A 20,512-nucleotide genomic window follows, 5' to 3' on the forward strand; every position below is an offset into this window, starting at 1 on the left:
AGCCAGCTGGGGGGACACTGCCGTGGAAGGACAGTTCTGTGCTACAGGATGCAGGACATACTTTGAACCAGACTCCACTGCATGCTGGTGTCTCCCCCATGCTCAGAACACACAGGTGCCAAAATGTAGGGGCAGAAGCAGGGGCAGCCTCTCTCACTGTTACACCTAGGACCCTTGCACAGAAATGTGACTTTCTGTCCCAGCAACTTTGAGCTCTGCTGATTTGGAGGTCTTCATTCCCAAGGAGGAAATGCTTCCACCAAAGGAAAGAGCAGATTCTGCTAAATAGCAAGACGAGACTTCCACCTGGCCATTTTGGGGCTCCATATGGCCACTGAACCAAAAGGAAGACAAAGGGTTTATTCTATTGGCTTAGAGGGATCATTGCCAATTACCAAGCGGGGGAAGGTTGAGCTGCTATACAGGGTGGGAAGGATTATGTGTGCAACCCAAGGGTTCTCTGGGGCACCTGCCAGCAACGTTTAATGGGAAACTACAGCAACCAAAGCAGGTAAGATACTTGAAGACTCAGGCCATATGGGAAGGATGGCTTGTTAGTCCACTCTGACCATCTGAAATTTAGCCTGAGGGCAGGGGAAACATGGAATGGGCAACAGAAGAAGGAAGCCATCCATACCAACTGCAGCCTCACGATCAATTAAAAAAGAAGAAGTCTCTTCTCATGTGTAGGTGTTTCTTTGCATATGCTGTTTCTGTCTCCCCCTCCTCCTTCCCATTTTTTTTCATTGTCATGCAAGTAGTGGGGAGTTTTAGCTTTGCAATTTTGTCTTTAGGTAACAGATATTCCCTGGAGCTTTGACAATTTGAGGGTCTTTAATGGCCCAGATGGGTACAGGGACTGCTTGGACCGTATGGCTCCTCATTCTGGGGAGAAAGTGACAAACTGCTTCCCTTCTCTGCAGCATGGTCATATACTTGGCAGGTGGAGACACAGTTGTTTTGTTGTACAGAAGGCCAGATGCGTGTAGGAAGGTGCATAGGGAAGCTGAGTAGCCCAAGGGGTGGACCATGGTAGATACTGATTTCTCGTCTGTCAGTTCCAAATCTACTCTTCATTCCTTATTCTGTGATCATGGAGTTTGACTTTGTAACTGTTCTCCTTTGCCAGTTAGCAGTAGATGGCATCGGGGTGGGGTGCTGCAGAAGGAAGAGGTGTACCCTCCTGGTTACACTATGCGTCCATCGCTGTTTTTGCACCGCAGCTGCCTTGGCCTGCCTGAGCCCTGGCAGGGGTGGATCCCTTGGGTGTGTGTGCCAGACCTCTAGCTCCTCATCACAGGCCAGCACCCTGGCAGGGGGTCACCTACCCGCCAGCCTCAGCCCAGTGGTGACTGGGCCAACTCTGGCCTGGAGCAGCTCAGCACACTTCACTGAATGAGTTGCAACCACTTCTCCAATGAGACTGAGCATTGGGATCAGAAGAATTGCCCAGCCAACCCTTAGCCTCAAGAGAAAAATTGTTGCTGTTATTTCAAACCACTAAATTTTGCCGGTGTTTTGCAGCAAAAGCTAACTTACCCACCATTAAATTTTAAAGTCATTTCCCCAGCGATTTGTGATGCCATCTTTATTATATACTAAATTTCCACACAATTGGGTCTACTTCTGGACTTTCCATTCTGTTCAACTGGTCTGATTGTTCATATATCAATACCATATACTTAATTATGGACATGTTACCATAGGCTTTAAAACCTGGTCATACCACTAACCCTAAAAAACAAAAGAATAATGAAGATTATGCTGAATATTCTTGTCTTTTAAAAATATGAGCTTTAAATTTTCTAGCTCCACCTTTTTTTAAAGGAGTATTGACATTCCTATATTAAACTGTGTTATTAAAGAATGTGGAATGGGAGCACCTGGGTGGCTCAGTCAATAAAGCATTTGATTCTTGGTTTTGGCTCAGGTATTGATCTTAGGGTTATGGAAGTGAGCTCCACATCAGGCTCTAAGCTCAGCACAGTCTGCTTGAGATCCTCTGTCTCTCCCTTGGTCCTTCCTCCCTGACCTTGCTTTTGTGTTCTTGCTCTCTCTCAAAAAAATTAAATCCTAAAAAAAAAGCATGGGGAATGTTTTCAATTTGTTTGATTCCAGTTTTTTGTTTTTGAGCATTTTAGTTGCCTATATTGTGTGACTTTTCCTCACATATATTTTGGTTATTTTTTTAGGTTACTCTCAGGCATTTAAAAAATTACTCTCAAAATGTGGTATTTTCCCCATTTTTTTTGTTCTGGTTTTTAATTTTTTTTTCATTACGTAAACTCTATGCCCAACATGGGGCTCGAACTCATGACCCTGAGATGAAGAGCTGCAGGCTCCCCCTTGACTGAGCCAGCCAGGTGCCCCTTGTTCTGATTTTTAAAATATATATGTGGCTCTTTATTCTGTATATTAAATTCATATCCAATCATCTTGCTAAGTTTCCTTATTCATAGTTTTTTCCTATAAACAGAAATCATTTACCTCTCCCTTTCCAATTCTCATGCCTCTAACTGTATTTGATTGTGCTAACTAGAACCTTCACTGCAACATTAAATGAAGACAGTAGTTACCCACATTTCCCCCCTGGTTTTCATGGAATGCATTCACTGTTTCTTGAATTATATAACAGTGCTAGCTTTTGGATAGAGGTGCATACATTTTATCAAGCTAACAAAGTATCCATTTAGTAAGTACCTACATAGCAGGAATGGGTCTGGATTTTGGTGAAGGCTTTTTGGCAACCCTGGAGTTGATACGATTTTTTTTCTCATTTCAATTAAGATGATACATTATCTTAGTGGAGTTCCTAATACCGAACCATTCTTGCATTCCTGAAATAGACCCTACTTGGTCATGAAGTATATTAGTTTACATTTAGTGTATGTACCATTAGAGATTTGCTGTTATATTAGTTACAATTCTGCATTGATGGTCTTATATTTGTGCAAACTTTATCAGGTTTAGAAAGCATTGCTATAGTAACTTCTTGAAAGAATTTGGAAGTTTTCCCACTGTAATCTGAAATAGTTTAACTTGCATTGAGATCATCTGATATTTGAAGTTTTGGACGGATTCTCCTATGAAGCCTGATGGGCCTGGCAGGTTATTACTTTTTCATTTTTCTCATGGGAATTTGTCTGCTTAAGATCTCTCTCTCTCGGGGATCCCTGGGTGGTGCAGGGGTTTGGCGCCTGCCTTTGGCCCAGGGTGCGATCCTGGAGACCCGGGATCGAGTCCCATGTCGGGCTCCCGGTGCATGGAGCCTGCTTCTTCCTCTGCCTGTGTCTCTGCCTCTCTCTCTCTCTCTCTCTCTCTGTGACTATCATAAATAAATAAAAATTAAAAAAAAAAGATTTCTCTCTCTCTTGAGGTCAGTTTTGGCTAATTATCAATTTTATCTGAATTTTCCAGATGTATTTGATAAATCTGTTCAAAGTAGCATCATATTAAACATTACCTTCATTTTATAAAAACCATTTCAATAGCTGTAAAAAACATTTGAGAAAGTATAACATTCATTTTTGATAAAAGCCTTCAACAAAGAGGGGACATACCTCAACATAATAAAGGCCTTATATGACCATAAGGGAAAAGCTCTATAAGTATGTCAGGAACAAGACAAATACGTCCACTCTCACCATTTTTATTCAACACAGTATTGGAAGTCCTAGCCACAGCAATTAGACAAACAACAACAACAGCAATTAGACAAACAACAACAACAACAACAACAACAAAAAACGAATAAATGGCATCCAAATTGGTAAGGAAGAAGTAAAACTTTTACTGTTTGTAGATGACAAGATACTATACATAGAAAACCCTAAAGACTCCACCAAAAAACAACTAGAACTGATAAATTAATTCAGTTAAGGTTCCAGGATACAAAACCAATTCACAAAAAAACAAAACAAAACAAAACAAAAAAACAATTCACAGAAATCCATTGCATTTCTATACACTAATAATGAAGCAACAGAAAAAGAAATTAAGAAAACAATCCAATTTACAACAGCACCAAAAATAACAAATGCCTAAAAATAAATGTAACCAAAGAGATGAAAGATCTGTACTCTGAAAACTATAAACACTGATGAAAGCAACTGAAGATGGCACAAACAAATGGAGAGACATTCCATGCTCATGGATTAGAAGAATGAATATTATTAGAGTGTCCATTCTACCCAAATATTGCATTTAATGCAATCCCCATAAAAATACCAACAGCATGTATTCATAGAACAGACAATCCTAAAATGTGTATGGAGCCACTAAAGACCCCAAATAGCTAAAGCCACCTTGAAAAAGGAGAACAAAACTGGAGGTATCACAATTTCAGACCTCAAGTTATATTTCAAAGCTTCAGTAATCAAAACAGTATGGTACTGGTACAAAAACAGACACATAGATAAATGGAATAGATTAGAGAGCCCAGAAATAAAACCACAGTTATATGGTCAATCTTCGACAAAGGAGGCAACAATGTGAATGGGAAAAAGATAGTCTCTTCAACAAATGGTGCTGGGAAGACTGGACAGCTACATGCAAAAGAGGGAAACTGGACCATTTTTTAAATACCATACACAAAAATAAACTCAAAATGGATTATGGACCTAAATGTCAGACCTGAAACCACAAAAATCCTAGAAGAAAGAACAGGCAGTAATGTCTCTGACATTGGCCATAATAACATCTTTCTAGATATATCTCCTGAAGCAAGGGAAATGAAAGCAAAAAGCAAAAATGAACTATTGGGACTTCATCAAAATAAAAATCCTCTGCACAGCAAATGTAACAACCAAAAAAAAAAAAAAAAAAAAAACCTAAAAGAAAACCTACTGGGTAGGAGAAGATATTTTCAAATGCCATATCCGATGAAGGGTTAGTATTCAAAATACATGAAGAACTTACTGGAAAAAACAAATAATCTAACTTAAAAATGGGCAGAAGACATGAACAGACATTTCTCCAAAGGAGACATCCAGATGGCCAACAGACACATGAAAAGATGCTCAACAACACTCATCATCAGGGAAATGTAAGTCAAAATCACAATGAGATATTATCTCACACTTGTCAGAATGGCTAAAATAAAAAACTCAAGAAACAAGTGTTGGCAAAGGTGTGGGATAAAGGAACCCTTGTGTATGTACTGTTGATGGGAATGCAAACTGGTGCAGCCACTGGAGAAGGCAGTATGGAGGTTTCTCAAAAAATTAATAGAGCTACCCTGTCATCCGGTAATCACACTACTGGGTATTTATCCAAAGAATATGAAAACACTAATTTGAAGGGATACATGCACACCTCTGTTTAGAGCAGCATTATTGGGATCCCTGGGTGGCGCAGCGGTTTGGCGCCTGCCTTTGGCCCAGGGCGCGATCCTGGACACCCGGGATCGAATCCCACATCGGGCTCTCGGTGCATGGAGCCTGCTTCTCCCTCTGCCTGTGTCTCTGCCTCTCTCTCTCTCTCTCTGTGTGACTATCATAAATAAATAAAAATTAAAAAAATTTAGAGCAGCATTATTTACAATAGCCAAATTATGGAAGCAGTCCAAGTATCCATCAGTAGATGAATTAATAAGAATATATGATACACACACACACACACACATATACACAATGGAATATTACTCAGCCATAAAAGAATGAAATCTTGCCATTTGCAACAATGTAGATGAACTAGAGAGTATGATACTAAGTGAAATAAGTCAATCAGCAAAAGACAAATACCATATGATCTCACTCATATGCCAAGAAACAGACTCTAACTACAGAGAACAAATTGATGGTCACCAGAGGGGAGGTGGGTGGGGGGATGGGTTAAATAGGTGATGGGGATTAAAGAGGGCACTTGTGGTAAGGAGCGGGTGACATATGAAACTGTTGAATCACTATATTGTGCACCTGAACTAATTACACTATATATTAATAAACTGGAATTCAAATTTCAAAAAATTTCCTTCAATAGTTGCTTCCCTCTTCTTTTGTGTGTTTGTGCTTTCTTTCCATCTTGACTTGGCCAACTATCAATTTGTCTACTTTGCTTAGTCTTTTTTAAAAATTTTTATTTATTTGAGAGAGAGAGCAAAAGACAACACAAATGAGGGAGAGGGAGAAGAAGGTTGCCCCTGAGCAGGGAGCCCAATGAGGGGCTCAATCCCAGGACCCTGGGATCATGATCTGAGCCAAAGGTAGATGCCTAACCGACTGAGCCACCCGGGAGTCCCAACTTCGCTTATTCTGTAAGAACCAACTTTCTAATCTGTGTTACTTTTTCTCTATTTTCTTCTTTTTATCTCTCTATTTTCTAACTCACTAATTTTTCTATTAATTTTCTAATACTTTTCTATTATTTACTTTTTTCTGCTTAGTTTACTTTGTTCTCTTTCTGAGTTTGATATTTCTTTTGATTCTTTTATTAAAAAAATTATTTATTTATTTGTTTGTTTGTTTATTTATTTATTTATTTAGCACAAGCAGGAGGGAGTGGCAGAGGGAGAAGAAGAAGCAGACTCCCTGCTGAGCAAGGAGAGTGATATGGGGCTTGATCCCAGGACCCTTCCATTCTTATCCATTATATGTTAGTCTTCCATCTATATTTAAGTAAATCCAGTGCTCATCATCAGTCCTTTTGCCCAAACCAGTCAGATCTATTGGGGGGATGGTTTATCCTAAAACATTCCTCAGAAAGGACTCATAAGTAGTATATTCACTCTTGTATGTTCAAAACCAGTTTGAAGGTACTTGTCTGGAAAGCTGGAAGTCAGCTTGGCTAGATACAAATTCCTTGCTTCATGCCTTTCCTCAAAGTCTCTTAGAAATGCTGCTCCTCTGTTACCTTGATTTACATGTTATTTTGAGGAACCTGAGACCAATATGATTTTCCTTTCTTTGTATCTTTTTTTTTTCCTTTCTTTGTATCTGACCTGACTTTATTGCCTGCAGGTCCAGCAAATTTCTTCTTTATCTTCAAAGTTCACCAATTTTACCAGGATAGGTATCTTAGTGTTGAAAACTCTGGGTTTGCTTTTTTCCCCAGGGACACAATGGCATCTTCCAGGATGAAGGCTCAGCTTTTATTATAGAACATTTTCTTTTTAAATCTTAGTTCTGTTTCATTGTTTTGTTTCTCTTCTTCAAGGACTTCAATTACACGAGTGTTAACTACTCGTTTTCCATCTGCTACATTAATACTTCCTCTTTGATTTCTAACACCTCCTGCAGTTTCATTTTCTCAGGTCCTGTTATGTCCATCCTGTGTCTCTTTTCCATACTTCCAGTTATAACTATTTTCCTTTGAGCACCGGGATAAGTTGGTATTTTTCTTTAACCTTTTCCTTGAGTTCCTTGAGCTCCCATAGCACATATTTGTCCATTTTTATTCTGAGCTTGTGAGGCTACGATTTGTTGTCCTCCTTCATGTGATACTGCTTAAGTGTATCTAATTAATGATGGGAGTGTTGTTACAATTCTTGGCTTTTACTCCTGTTTGCCCAGATCGTGTATTTCTATTTGCTAAAAAGTTTTCTCATTTTTCTTCTTAAAGTACTTTATATGGGTACTTTGTGTTTGAATTGCATTTCCTTTAATAAGATACTTTTTTTTTTAAGGTCTGTCTTTGGATTGCATTATTATTATTTTTAAAATATTTTATTTATTTATTCATATAGGCAGAGGGAGAACCTGATGTGAGACTCGATCCCAGCACCCCGGATCCGGGGATCATGACCTGAGCCAAAGGCAGACAGACACTCAACCACTGAGCCACCCAGGCGCCCCCGGATTGGATTTTTTGATAGCGTCTTATTTGTCTTAGCTCCTTCTTTCCCTTTACCACCAAGCCTCCACGGGAAGTCTAGGGCCAAGGTGCCCCCTCTTCTCCAGCAGTGCCTTCTGCCACCTATGGCCCCAAGCCTTTCCATATCTTGTCCTTTTGATCCCACCAGGTCTCAGTTGTCCTCTCAGCATTTGTCCATGTAAGGTGGGTCTCTCTCCTTATGGCATGAGTCCTAGGTGTTACCTGTTTTTCTCTTTCAAGATTTTTATTCATTTATTTGAGAGAGAGAGAGTGAGAGAGAGAGAGAGAGAATGAGCACAAGTGTGGGAACAGCAGAGGAGAGGGAGCAGACTCCCCGCCGTCAGGGAGCCCATCTGGGGGCTTGATCCCAGGACCCTGAGATCATGACCTGAGCCGCAGGTAGACGCTTAATCAACTGAGCCACCCAGGGCCCAATGTTCCTGGTTTCTACTGCCCTTAGGACCATATCATTCTCTCTTTTCCGTGCACTCCACCTGGACCCATGTTCTGGTCTGCGACTTGATGTCAGTTCTGCTAGTCGAAGATGCTTAGTTTCCCACTGACCTTCCATTGGAATGCGTGGTTTTTGCTCATTCCTGGGAAACCGTTGGTCTGAGCCACGAGTGAGTTTTTCTTTTCCTGCGCAGTTCTTAAAGGATGTGGGGAGAGAGTCCAATTGAGGTGGCCGTGATGACCCACAGGCATTTTTTATTTTAGAATGGTTTCTTTCCTACTGACCCCGTGGGAGATGAGAAGTGACACTGGGCACACCGGAGGTGGGGGTGGAACATGGTTACAAATAACAGGAAGCAAAGAAAAGATTCCCCTAGAAATGCCTCAACAGGCATGAAGCTGCACATTAGAAATGAGGGAAATTAGCCCCCATGACATCCCTGCCACGAGCCAGCCAATAAATCTTTATTACAGCCCACTCTGTGTGGAGACGTGGGATGGGCTCCCTTGGGAAGCGAGCACTGACTTGAATACGCTGACTGGAGTGGCATCTCAGCTGATGCGAGGCTACCCAGAGTTACCAAACTGGTGCTGATGTTCATCCCAGGAACACGGCACTAAAGTTAGATTCAGGGGTGTCCAACTTCTCCAGGGCTCACCTCCTTACCAGAACCACCAAATCCACTCAGAACTCTTATGATGTCCTTCTGGCTGTTCCTTGCTCACTAAAATAACACTCTCTATGTGTCAAGTACATCATGGAACATCCATCTGATGGGCCATTACGCAGACATTATAAACCATTGAGTCTTTTGTACTAAGGGGAAATAAAGAATAAAATTTACATACAGACTGGTTACTAAACCGTATGCTGTAGAGTGCAAGAGTTCCACAGCTCAGGTAAGTTTGGGAAACACGGCACAGATTTCAGAGAGTCCCAATGCACATCATCCTTTCAAAGGGTCTGAGAAGTCCTGTGGTAAAAAAACCAGTTTAGCTTTGTCTAATCTGGCATTTCCTACAAGTTGTTGCTTGTGAACTATTTGTTCACGATGGGCACCAAAGAACACTTATAGACACTTTGGGACACATACAGAAGATCTGAAGCAGGTAACTAAGAACACGTGTGAAGAGAAGAGAGAAAGCAAGTAGACCTAATAGTTATAACTGTTTTTGGGTGGTGGGATTAAAGGTGAGGATTTTCCCTTTGTACGAGTCTATTCACTCCAAATGCTCTAAATGTTAAAACACATTTGGTGAAAGCTAAAACACAAAATAAAAGCCTCCAATACTGTCCCAAGTGCTCCTGGAAGTAGTGAGGAATGCCAGTAGTACTGGTTGGCCTCTCCCCAGTACCCTGGCCCCATGCAGCTTCCCTAAGATCTCTGCTCTCATATTGAGCCATTAAATTGCATTGTGCATTTTAGCGCTAAGTTCCATCTTTGGTCCTAGGGTGTTTATTTATTTAAAAACATTCATGGCAGTTCTGCTTGTGCGGCGTGTGGAGATGACAGCGGGGTGCAAGAGCCACCACTGTCCTGACCTGGTGACTTCTGCTGTCGCAAAAATGATCACACCATTGACTATACAGCTACAAGGGATGCATCTCAGAGAGACTAATGGCTCAACTACAGTTTGTTGTATGAAGTAGGAACTAACTACACAAAGATGGGACGAAAAGCATTCCACCGTTGGGGAGGCCCAGTGGCAGGAGGAAACACAGCTTGCCTGGGCACCTGAAAGGTTGGAGAGCAAGGTGAAAGTGAGGGTTATGGGGTCAGATCATGAAGGCCACGTTAAGGATCTTCTTATTTTTTTAATCCTAAGGACAATAGGAAGCCACTGACTTGGCTTTAAGTGGGTTGCCCCATAAGAAGATTCCTCTGATGCCACATGGAGAATGGGTTTTGGGGGAGCCTGTTATGGCAGCTGGGAGACCAGTCAGGGAGCTCTAGGCCAGGGGAGAGATGTGCAGAAAGGGATGGACTCCACATGTCGGAGGCCAAAATCTAAAGGGCTTGGTGACAGAATGGACTTGGAAAGTCAAGGGAAAGGACAGATGTAAAGAACAGTTAAGTTCTGGGGATACCTGGGAGGCTCAGCGGTTGCGCATCTGCATATGGCTCAGGTTAGGATCCTGTGGTTGCGTATGGAGTCCCATGTCGGGCTCCCTGTAGGGAGCCTGCTTCTCCCTCTGCCTATGTCTCTGCCTCTCTCTCGGTGTCTCTCATGAATAAATACTTAAAAAAAAAAAAAAAAAAAGAACAGTTAAGTTCCAGTTTGTGTGACTCAATGGTGGTGCCATCTGCCCAAAAAGGGAACACAGCAGGGCCCCTGGTTTCAGGTGTGTCTGAGACCACGAAGCTGGTGGCGGACGTCAAGACTTGGGGGCATGATTGAAAGATCCAAGGGAACACAGTGCTCACAAGAGAGGTCTGGGCTGGTCACTCAAATTTGGAAGCTGTGGGTACACAGAAGGTTGGCTGTCAGTAGGCCTGGAGACAGAAGTAAAGGAAGAGACTTGGTCTGGTCCTCAAACCAACATTGCACAGCTCTACAGAGGAGCATTAGCCTGTGAAGAGGATGTGAGGGTGTCCATGGAGAGGAAGAGTGGGATGGAAGATACGAAGGAAACAGTCATTCAAGGAGTGTGTGAACAGTACCGAAAGCTGCCCAAGGCTCAATAAAATGAGGGTTGGAAACGGCCGGTGTGAACCACTCTTGCAGAAGTCTGACAGTGTCATGTGTGTCTCCAGCTAGACTTCTCCACGTCAGGGTGGCGAAGGGCTGAGCAAACAGGCTTCCATAAAGTTTTGATGGTGGTGGTGATTGACACACGCTAAGATCAGCCAGCAGCTTGGCTGTGCCCTCCCATTCCCCCTTCCAACCATCAGCTCATTTTGCATTTTGATGAGACCGGTCCTGTGTTGGTCTCCAGACACAGAGAAGTGGATCAAGTGCAGCCCTCATCCCCAAGGCGCTCATAGTCTGGTGCAGGAGACAAATGCAAACCCCGGAGAATCATCACTTCCAAGCATCGGCTTAGCAGCTCATTGCACCAAGTGGCTGGCGAGTGCAGCCCTGTGTGTGCATCGTGGCATCAGACAAAAAACTGCAGCTAAGTGTTTCAGGGAATTTCAATAACCGGCTTCACCTCCCGAAGAGCCTTGGGGTAGCCGGGAAAAGGGATGGCCATCCAGTTGCAGAATAAATAAAGTTGAGAATATCTTTTGATCACAAGTCACTTCTCTATGAGGTGTGGGCCACAGCTAACTGTGGTCAGTAAAGTTAACCTTGTTTTCCACAAATTAGATCTACCAGTTATACTTCATTTTAAGGTATGAAGTGGAAATTTCAAGGCCGTATTCTCTGGAGCTGAATTTGGTTCCAGGAAAGGAGAAATCACACAAGCCAATCCTGTTCTCGCAGGTGAAGCAGAAGTCACCTTCCTGGATTTTGCACATCGCATTAACCATCAGGTGGGAAAATGGTCTGCCTGGACCTCATAAAATAATCTCTCCTCTATCATTTGGGGACTTGCTCCCCCCTTGGCATTCCCAGTTCACCTCAACACTCCAAAGGAGCCAGCTCCTAACTCAATGGAACCATTCAAATGTATTGAAAGCTGCTAGAAATTATATCTTTGAAACCTTCCATCTAAGCTGACACTGGGATATATAGTTTTGAGTCTAATATCAGCACCCTCGATTAAAACGAGTCCCGTGTCTTCCAGGAGAGCTACTGGCCCCAGCAGTCATGACAAGGACAGGCCAAAGTGGTTAGCTGGAGCGCTCTCTGTGTCCCCTCAATAGGGAAACAGCTGGACTTTTCAGAGAAAGTAAAAACCCGAGAGTTTTAAAGGATTTATTTGATTTCTCCACATGATCACAGCTATGGTTTTACATCAATAGAGTCTGTTACTACTCACAAACAGAATGCATATTAAAACAAAAGCACTCCTTTTCTGCCCAAAGTTACACAGCGGGTGCCGGGCCTCTCGTGAGCGAGGTATCTCTTGGAAGTCTTTGCACGGTCTGCATTCAAGACCTGATGCTAATTGTTTAAAACAACTAGAAGGTGAATGACAGTTCCCAGGAGAAGGGTCCTGGCGCGAGACCTCGATGTGGCCACAGTTACACTAACGTGTGTGCGGCAGGGGTAAGAGGTACACAGCTCCTCCCGCCTGGCCCTCTCCCCCACCCCCACTTCACACCGATTGGTTTCGCCAGCTTCTTCCTTGGTTATTGTTGTTATTGAAGACACTTTACAAAATTACTCAGTTTTCAGGCAGGAAGGGTGATGATTGTTTACAACGAAACTGTAAGATGCATGCTTACCTGTAGAGACACAGCTTTATAGGGAATGCTGAGTCAACACCTAGGGTCATGTTTAAGTATCTGCTGTCTTTTCAGATCATTGTGAAGAAAAAACAAGAGGCTTCTGCTGCATGCAGCGCGTGATGGAAAAATCGCTCTATACTGGGTGACTGAAGACATTTTTAAGCAAGATGTGCACATCATATTAGGATGAACTTTATTTTTACATTGTTGTACAATTCATTTGTAAACTTAAAAAAAAATTACAAATACATGATTTAATTGTTGTCCCAGAAAAGATTTCTGTGATGCTATCAGCCGCTTCCTCACGGGTCTCCTACTCCTGTCAGAAATTACTGTTAGGCACAATTTGTGCGACTCAAGAAAAGCGTCCCAAGTGTGTCCTGACAGTGGTGAGGGCTGACACAGACATCCTGTGGTGCTCAGCCTACTGCCGCCTATAGGGGGCTGGAGGGGTCAGGGGAGGTGGGGTGGGGTTGGGGGGTGACGATGGGCCCCCACAGCTGTGACACTGTGGCAGCCTCGGGTTTAGAAAGAACAGTCCCATGAAAGCAACACAGGGGTTGGGGGGTAGGGGTACAGCAATTGGTTTGAAGCTTTTGGTGCCCAAAACATGAGATGTGGCTCCAGCTCCCTTAATGGAACAATGTACCTTCTGGAAATCCCTCCCATGATGTTTGTAAATTTAACACAAAGTATGAGGAAACCTCACTGACCTGAGCCCAACACACTCAGTGAAACTGGAAACATGGGGAGAAACAGAATTCGTTCAAGAAACCTCCTTTCGCTAGACCCAGCCCCGTGACGGCGGGACAAAGCTTCAGGACACACAGATGGCAGCTCTGGAGATGGGGGTTCTAAGTGGTCTGTGGGGCACGAAGGACGGCAGGGAACAGAGCCCCACTGCCTGCCATCGGCTTTGCCGTCTGTTCTTTTGCATGAGCAGTTGTCCCTTCGGAAAGGGCAATCTGGTGCCAAACAGCCTATCTTTTCTGGAACAACCTTGAGTTTACAGTGAGACTCTACTATTGGTACAGAGGGTGAAGAAAAGCCGACATATTTCATATGTTATCACTTTACTTCAACTATTTGTCAACAGTAACACTGATATAGTTTGCAAATACACAAGACATAGAGTGTGCCCTTGCACGACTGACGCCAGATGGCATGCAGTACAATTTGGCTTATCCTGGTAACAACAACATCCTTTAAACTGCAAGACAGAGAATGCCTCGGGGAGCCTGACTCTGCCGGGAAAACCAAAGAAATTTACCGGCTGGCGGAAGCGGGGAGCCTCCCACCAGCCTGGCTTGGACCACATCAGACACACCCGTGCTTTTTCACTTCTCTCCTGCCGGGCAGGTGCCCGGGAGAGAAACACGACACCGATGGGAAGATAAAGGTGGGCAGGTTAAAGTCACACTTCTTTCAAAAAAAAAAAAAAAAGGCTAAACTCTAGATCGCTGTATTTGCTCTCTGTGGAGGTTAACAAAGTGCTCGGTTTGCAGATTTGCTGGTATGGTGGCCTGGATGATGTGACAACGGGGTGGGTGGGGAGGGAACCGGGCAGGCCCCCCGCCCCCACCCCCGCCGGCCCGCCAGGTGGGTTCCCCTCGGTCTCTCGCCGCCATCTGGCCACGGCGCGCCACGCCGTCCACGGAGCGCGGAGCCCCGGGCCTGCAGAGTCCTGCAACTAGCTTCGCCCTTTCTGAAAGGGCTCTCCGCCGGGGCAGGGGCCGTGGGGCAGTCCTCGGGTCCCACGGCTTAGGAGCACAGCACAGGCGGCTGCAGTGGCTCGAAAGGCTGAAACTACAAAGTACGGCCCGTGGGTGACTCAGTCACAGAACCGGACGCGTGAGGCGCCCGGCCCCGGGGCAGCGGATGGTGTCACCACAACACGGAAGCGACAAGAGCACAGCTGAGAGTCATGTGATGCCCTGGCAGCTAACTGGACCATGAGAAGGCAGCGGGGGGGCGGGGGGGGTGCTTCGCTGGCGAGGGCCGGCACTTGTCAGCCGGGGTCACGGGGGCCACGCTGATGACACGGGGGGTTGTGCTAGCACATGGCCACATGGAATCACGATGATCACGGCTACCGCTCAGAAAACAAAATGGAAAACACACACACCGCCCTGGGTTGCTACATGCTAGAACCAGCCTTGGGGTTCGGAGCAGTTCCTGGTGGGAACTCGCTCAGGGGCTTGTGCCTGTTGCGGTTGGAGACAGGATGAGTAAGTTATGGTGTTGGGGAGACGAGGATGGGAGCTGGCCGTTTTCATGTTGGAGATGAACGCTTCTGCCGTGGATGGGTGCCCCCCTCGGAGGGGCTCAGAATGAGTGTGCATTAAATCATATGCATATAAAAGAAATATGGATCATGGAAATTCACAGTTATCGCAGCCATTAAAGTGTCTAAGAATCTGTGTAACCAATATCCTCAGACAACCAGTTCCTAACTAGTTGTCCCGAGTTGCTACTGTAGAGTTTACTGCATTTTTATCTATTTGCTTACCTGAAATAACAGAGCAGTTATAATACTGATTACTTATGATAGTTTTCTGTTAATAAAATAAGGATTTATACAAAGCAATATTGGACTTTTTAAACAGTTAGATGCTATGTTACTTGGCACAGTTAGTAATGATCGTGTAAAGATCTTAGCCAGTCCTGGAGGGACTTCTCTTCTTTTTATGAAAATATGGAAGTATCTGAATTTGTTCCTAGCATTTACGTTTTTGGTTTACTCTCTCACACATTCATGTAAGGTACTGTCTTCCTATCAGGTAAGTGGAGCTCCTTGTAAAGTCTATATTGCTAATTTTGCGGACTGAGACGTCTCCTTTCACACACAAATACTACCTATACAGTATATATATATATATATTTATATATTTATATATTTATATTATATAAAGTTTACTTACGTTATTTTCATCAACCATATCAGGTCTACTTAATTTTTTGCCCATTGTCAATAAAAGAGCAATAAATGCAGCAAGTTTTGGGTTTTTGTTTTGTTTTGTTCTGTCTCTGGTTTTTGTGTCTCGTTTCTTCTTTTCCTAGGCTGGGTTTTCATCTGCGTGTACATTTAGGGAGCAGAGCTGAGGGCTGCTTTGGAGTGGGGGTGGGGCAGTTCAACATCTACGTGGCCAGTGGCACCGTTTTCAAGGCTGATGGTGGCCGAGGCCCACCCCTGGGGTTGAAGTGGATGGAACCTGGGACGCCCATGCTAAGTGAGAGCAGGAGCTCTGTTCCCTACAACACAAGCCCCGTGGGCTCAGGGGGCTCCATCCAGGCTGTGGGGAGCGGAGGGGAGAGATGGAAACAGAAGTGCCCTGGGTCTGGTCTGAGGCTGGCCGCCCCTGGGCAGGACTCTGTGTGGTGTGCAGTTGTCCAGGGAGTCTGGGACCCCACCCGGGCTGTCTACACAATTGTGCTGATGCCGCTGGGTTTGGCCTTGCTGCTGGTGGGGGGCGGCGGGGCGGGGGGCTGCCCGTGGTGGTGCGCTGCGTGGCCTGGGTGGCCTGGGTGGCCGGCATGGGCCGAGGGCAGCGGTGGGTGGCTGTGCATGTGGGCCCCGTAGGGTGGATGCCCCCCGTGGGGACCGTGGTGGTACTGGTGTGCATGCTGGATGTGCTGGGGGGGGTGGTAGTGGTGGTGGTGGTGGTAGGGGGGCGGGTTCTGCTGCATGTGGCAGTACTGGGTGTGGTGCCCATGCACCTGCGGCAGGCCCTCCACAGGCCCCTGGTGGTGGCTGGCCATGGAGTGCTGTGGGTGGGGCAGGCCTGGTGGGTGGGGGGGCAGCTGGGGAGCGGCTGAGGGCGGGTGGGCCTGGGGAGGGGGCTTCCCTCTCTTACTCCCAAATAAGGAGCCCAGGAGGGAGGATGAATTAGGCATAGTCTGGTGTGGGCGAGATGGACACTCTCGTGTTGATGTAGCTCTCCGGCGCATGTGAGGACTGCTAATGATGGACCCCTAAAAAGGAAATTCATAGAAATCAAAATTAAAAGATCTTAAAGTACTTATGTCAGAATGATTCTTTTTTTTTTTTTAATGTAAAAAGTTCACCCACTGACTGCTAAGCCTTAGTTCAACTCACTGGCTGCAGAGGGCGGGACTGGGTGAGGCTGAGTCAGCATCACCTCTGCTCATGCTACTGGGGGGGCCGCCGGGACCCAGAAGTGGCTTTCCACTGAGAGAAGTGGGAGGTGGGGCACAGGATGAGGGACCCTCCTGTCTGGTCGCAGCAGCAGCAGCAGCAGCAGCAGCACAAGTGTGACTTCTGCTCTCGTCCTGACACGGAAGGCGGTCTGAACTTTCGGATCAGAACGATTGGCCTGGGGGTGCCTGTGCGCGGCATGTGCTGAGTGGAGTGGGGTGGGCTGGTGAGCATGAAGAACAACCCCGTTCCTGCTGAAACTGCACCCTACGCTCTCCTGGATCCTCTCTGCGGGTGCGAGGGCATCTGCTCTGTGTGGGCTCTGAGGTCTTTCGGGAAGCTGCTGGTAGGGACAGGAGGGGCTTGGGGAACCTCATCCTGGGTGGGTGGGTGGGGGGTGCCTAGGCATTTCACTGCAGCTACCTACTGCAAACCAAACAAGGAAAAAGAAGGAAACAAAAAGGTCTGCAAGCTGAGGTTAAGATGTGAACAGTAATATATAGAGATGGTTGGAAGATGAATGAAATCTCATGAAATCCACACTGAAGTTTTCTTTCTCTCACGGCTCTCCTCCCCCGAGCTAGCTAAGCAAGTCCATGGTGCCCTGACTGCAGACACACAGCAATCGAAACTCCAGGAAGGAAGCGATGGGGATGGCGGAGCATGGAAGTCAAGAGATCGGCAAAACCACCCCGGACAGCACAGGTGGAGGGTGCATGGGCTCCTGGCAGCGGTGCCTCCCGCCCAGGAGCAGCGCCGGCAGGTAGGGACCCCGGGGCGGCGGGGGTGGGGGGTGCCGGGAAGCCGGATGTTAACCATGCTCGGGGCCATGGTGGGGGGAGCAGGGTTAAGCGGAAACTAAAACACAGAATCCATCCAGAACCACCCCCCCCGGACCCCGCCCCAACAAGCGGTGAGAGGCACAGGCGATGTAGGCGGGAGAAGCTGGCATGCACCGGGCTGAGGCAGGCATGGGGGCCCGCGTGTCCGCGCCTCTGTGCGGCGAGGGGGGGAGAGCAAAACAGAACAAAAACGGGGGGAAAGACAACAGATATAAACCGAGGATTGGGGAGGCGACACACGACAGCCAGCTGGACGTAGGCGCTTCCTACTTACTTCCACATTGCTCTCTAGCGATCCCGCACTGCTGCGACGCCCTCGCTTCCCTGCCCAGAACATGCAATACCAGAGGTTAGACACGGACACGAGGCAGGGCCGCCGCCTGCCTGGCCCTGAGCCGCCGCCGCCGCGGTGCCACCGCGGACCCAGGTGAGGGTCGGAGGGCGGGCTCCGCAGGGAAGCCGGTGGCAGGGCAGTAACAAGTATTAAAAAAAAAAAAAAAAAAAAAAGGGAGGGTGGGGGTTTAAAGAAAGAAAAAAAAAATCTCCTTCAACAAGCCCCAGCTTTATACCTCTTCTAGACTAGCAGTCTGTTGTGGGGGGGGGGGGGGGGGTGCCTCCAGGTGTGCTGAGGCGTGCGCACAGGTAGGGCTAGCCCAGCCACCTGCCAACGGGGGACGACGGGACAGGGGCAGCTTCTCTGATGGCTCAAAACAAACAAAATGTGGTCCTGCACAGCCCTGACTGTCCGTGGATTTCATATACGTATGTATATGCATATTCATACATATACATCTCCCCCCTCGCAGGCAGGGTGGGGTTGATGGTTAGGAGGAGACTCAACTTGGCGTCCTGTCTTTTCCTCCTGGGTAGCTCAAATGTGCTGGTGCCTCTGGAGACTGTTGTTTGGTTTGTGCAGTGCCCTGGCCAGGGTCAGGGTCAGAGGGCCCAGGGTCCTGCTTCCCTTCTGTGGGCACCACCCCCCCGGGATGCTATAGGCATTCCCTCGGCTGTGTGTGCTCCCTACCAATGGCTTTTTAATATCCCCAGCACATGGCACACAGTAGGCACTCAATATACATTGACTATGTGAGAGGACAGCTGTGTCTTCTTCTAGGTTCTGGATGCCCAGGGTGAGTGCTGGCCTCCACAGTCCCTCAAGAAGCCATCTCCATGGATTTCTGCAGGACATCGAGGATGGCCGGAATGGTGGGTGCCCAAGCTTCGGGGGCCAGTCTCTGACCAGCTCTCAGGAAAGCAGATGGGAAGAGAGAACAGAGAAGGGGCCTCCCACTTGACGTCCTATAAGCTTCCATCCAGGCAGCCCTGGCCATGAGCCGAGCACGGTCGTTCTCTGTATCATGCCTGTAGCAGTGCAGGACAGGCGTCCATGCCAAGGAAGAGACACATGCTCTGCTTGGTGGGCTGACTGGCCCAGTTCCCACAGCAAGCAGGATTCACACCCAGGTCTGCCTGTTCACCTCTGGGGCTCGGAAGCTTGGCCGCACTGCCTTCTGAGCTGAACCCGGGCCGAGCCTAGCAGCCTGCTACCTGCCTCTCTGAGGCCTACACCCTAGCCCTGTGCTGGGTGGAGAGCATCGTCTGTGGGTCCTTCAGGCCTCATCTGGCATCTGAATGTACTGGACTGTGCCTGGGACAGAGCCATGATCCTGGACATACCACAGCAGATGTGCGGGAACATCCAGTCCCTTTGCTTTGCCTGTCAACCTCCGAACCTGAGTCCAGCTGGGAGCTTTGCTTGACTCTGGCACGTGTAAGAGGGCCTCAGTGCTCGCTCAGGACAGGGCTACATAGATTAGGGTAAGACAGTTTTCCACCAATTACTGAGTTCCAGGGAGAATCAAATAGGACCCGGCCCTTATTCCCAGCTGGAAGAAAAATGAAGGTCACATATCTTTCAGCTGGTGTGAGAAGAGGGGCTGACCTTCCTTCCTGCTTTTTGTCTCATGGAGCAGGAGGAGGCTCTTTGGCTGGAGAGGTGGCCCCACCTGGTGCTCCTTCGATTCTTTTTTTTTTTTTTTTTTCTCCTTCGATTCTTTACCTCAGTTTCAATATCTGTAAAATGGGCATGCCCCTTCCTCCAAGTGGGCTGGACATGAGCATCAGACACTCAGGAGATCGTGGCACCATGCAGAAATGCTGATAGTCAGGTCTCTGCTGTCTCTGGGGTTTTAAAGTCAGTTTAGAGGACTCCCTTGATTGAAAGCCAGAGACAGAGGAAGGCCAGTCGCCCACCCCATCCTTCCAGCCCCCACCCCCTGCCAGTGCCCAGCAGTGTTGTCTGGCTGGCCTGCTTCTCCCAGTGGAGCAAAACTCCCCTCCTCTTGCTCCTCTCTCTACCCCATGTGGGCACGACTTAGGACAGCTTTATCTTGGATGTCTTTGAGTGATGTTAAGTCTCTTAGGATTCATCTTTTCAACTTCTCAAATCAGCAGGAGATGTGGGGTATCCCTATAGGAGCGCTCTGCAGTCCAGTCCCAGAGCCCCTTCTCACAGGCACCTGCTGACTGCAGACCCGTGTCTGGGTGTGCACATGCAGGCACACCCCACGTACTAATGGAGGTGAAGCACGCCAGAATGGTGGCTCTTGCCCGTGCACCCAGGCTATCCCTCACCTGCGCTCTGTCTCCAGGTACACTCCCTCTGGGGATCTTGCACTAGCCACAGGTGAGCCCCCATCCAGTGCCTCTCCCAGAACCAGATCAGGCCCTGCCAGGCCAACCAGGGGCAGGATCAGGAACCATGTCTGGAAAGGGCTTCCAGCACAGCTCTTCACAGCCTTCCCCTGCTTCTCAGTGTCAGCACAGGAAGCAGCAAGGGCTCTCTTGACCCAGGGTCTCACTCTGTGGCCCTTAACAGTGCTGGGGGCCGAGCAGGAGCTGCCAACTCTCCC

At 47.1% G+C, this 20,512-nt stretch overlaps 1 protein-coding gene across 14 annotated transcripts in view; it reads right to left on the reverse strand.

Moving 5' to 3' along the window:
- Nucleotides 1–12,112: 12,112 nt before the first annotated feature.
- The window catches only part of IQSEC1 (IQ motif and Sec7 domain ArfGEF 1), a 377,913-nt gene continuing 369,513 nt past the window's right edge, over nucleotides 12,113–20,512 (reverse strand). For 9 of the 14 annotated variants that reach the window (XM_049098377.1, XM_035702482.2, XM_025448633.3 and 6 more), the window contains 2 exons: nucleotides 17,875–17,924; nucleotides 12,113–16,574 (listed from right to left, as the gene is read on the reverse strand). In XM_049098377.1, coding sequence (XP_048954334.1) covers nucleotides 16,023–16,574; nucleotides 17,875–17,924 — 602 coding nt within the window. In that variant the 3' untranslated portion in view covers nucleotides 12,113–16,022. Of the gene's footprint in view, nucleotides 16,575–16,631; nucleotides 16,963–17,874; nucleotides 17,925–20,512 lie in introns of those variants that run through there. The other 5 variants (XM_049098381.1, XM_025448653.3, XM_049098378.1 and 2 more) reach the window with 4 other exon arrangements.

This window comes from Canis lupus, chromosome 20 (assembly GCF_003254725.2).
Source record: "Canis lupus dingo isolate Sandy chromosome 20, ASM325472v2, whole genome shotgun sequence".
NCBI lineage: Eukaryota > Metazoa > Chordata > Mammalia > Carnivora > Canidae > Canis > Canis lupus.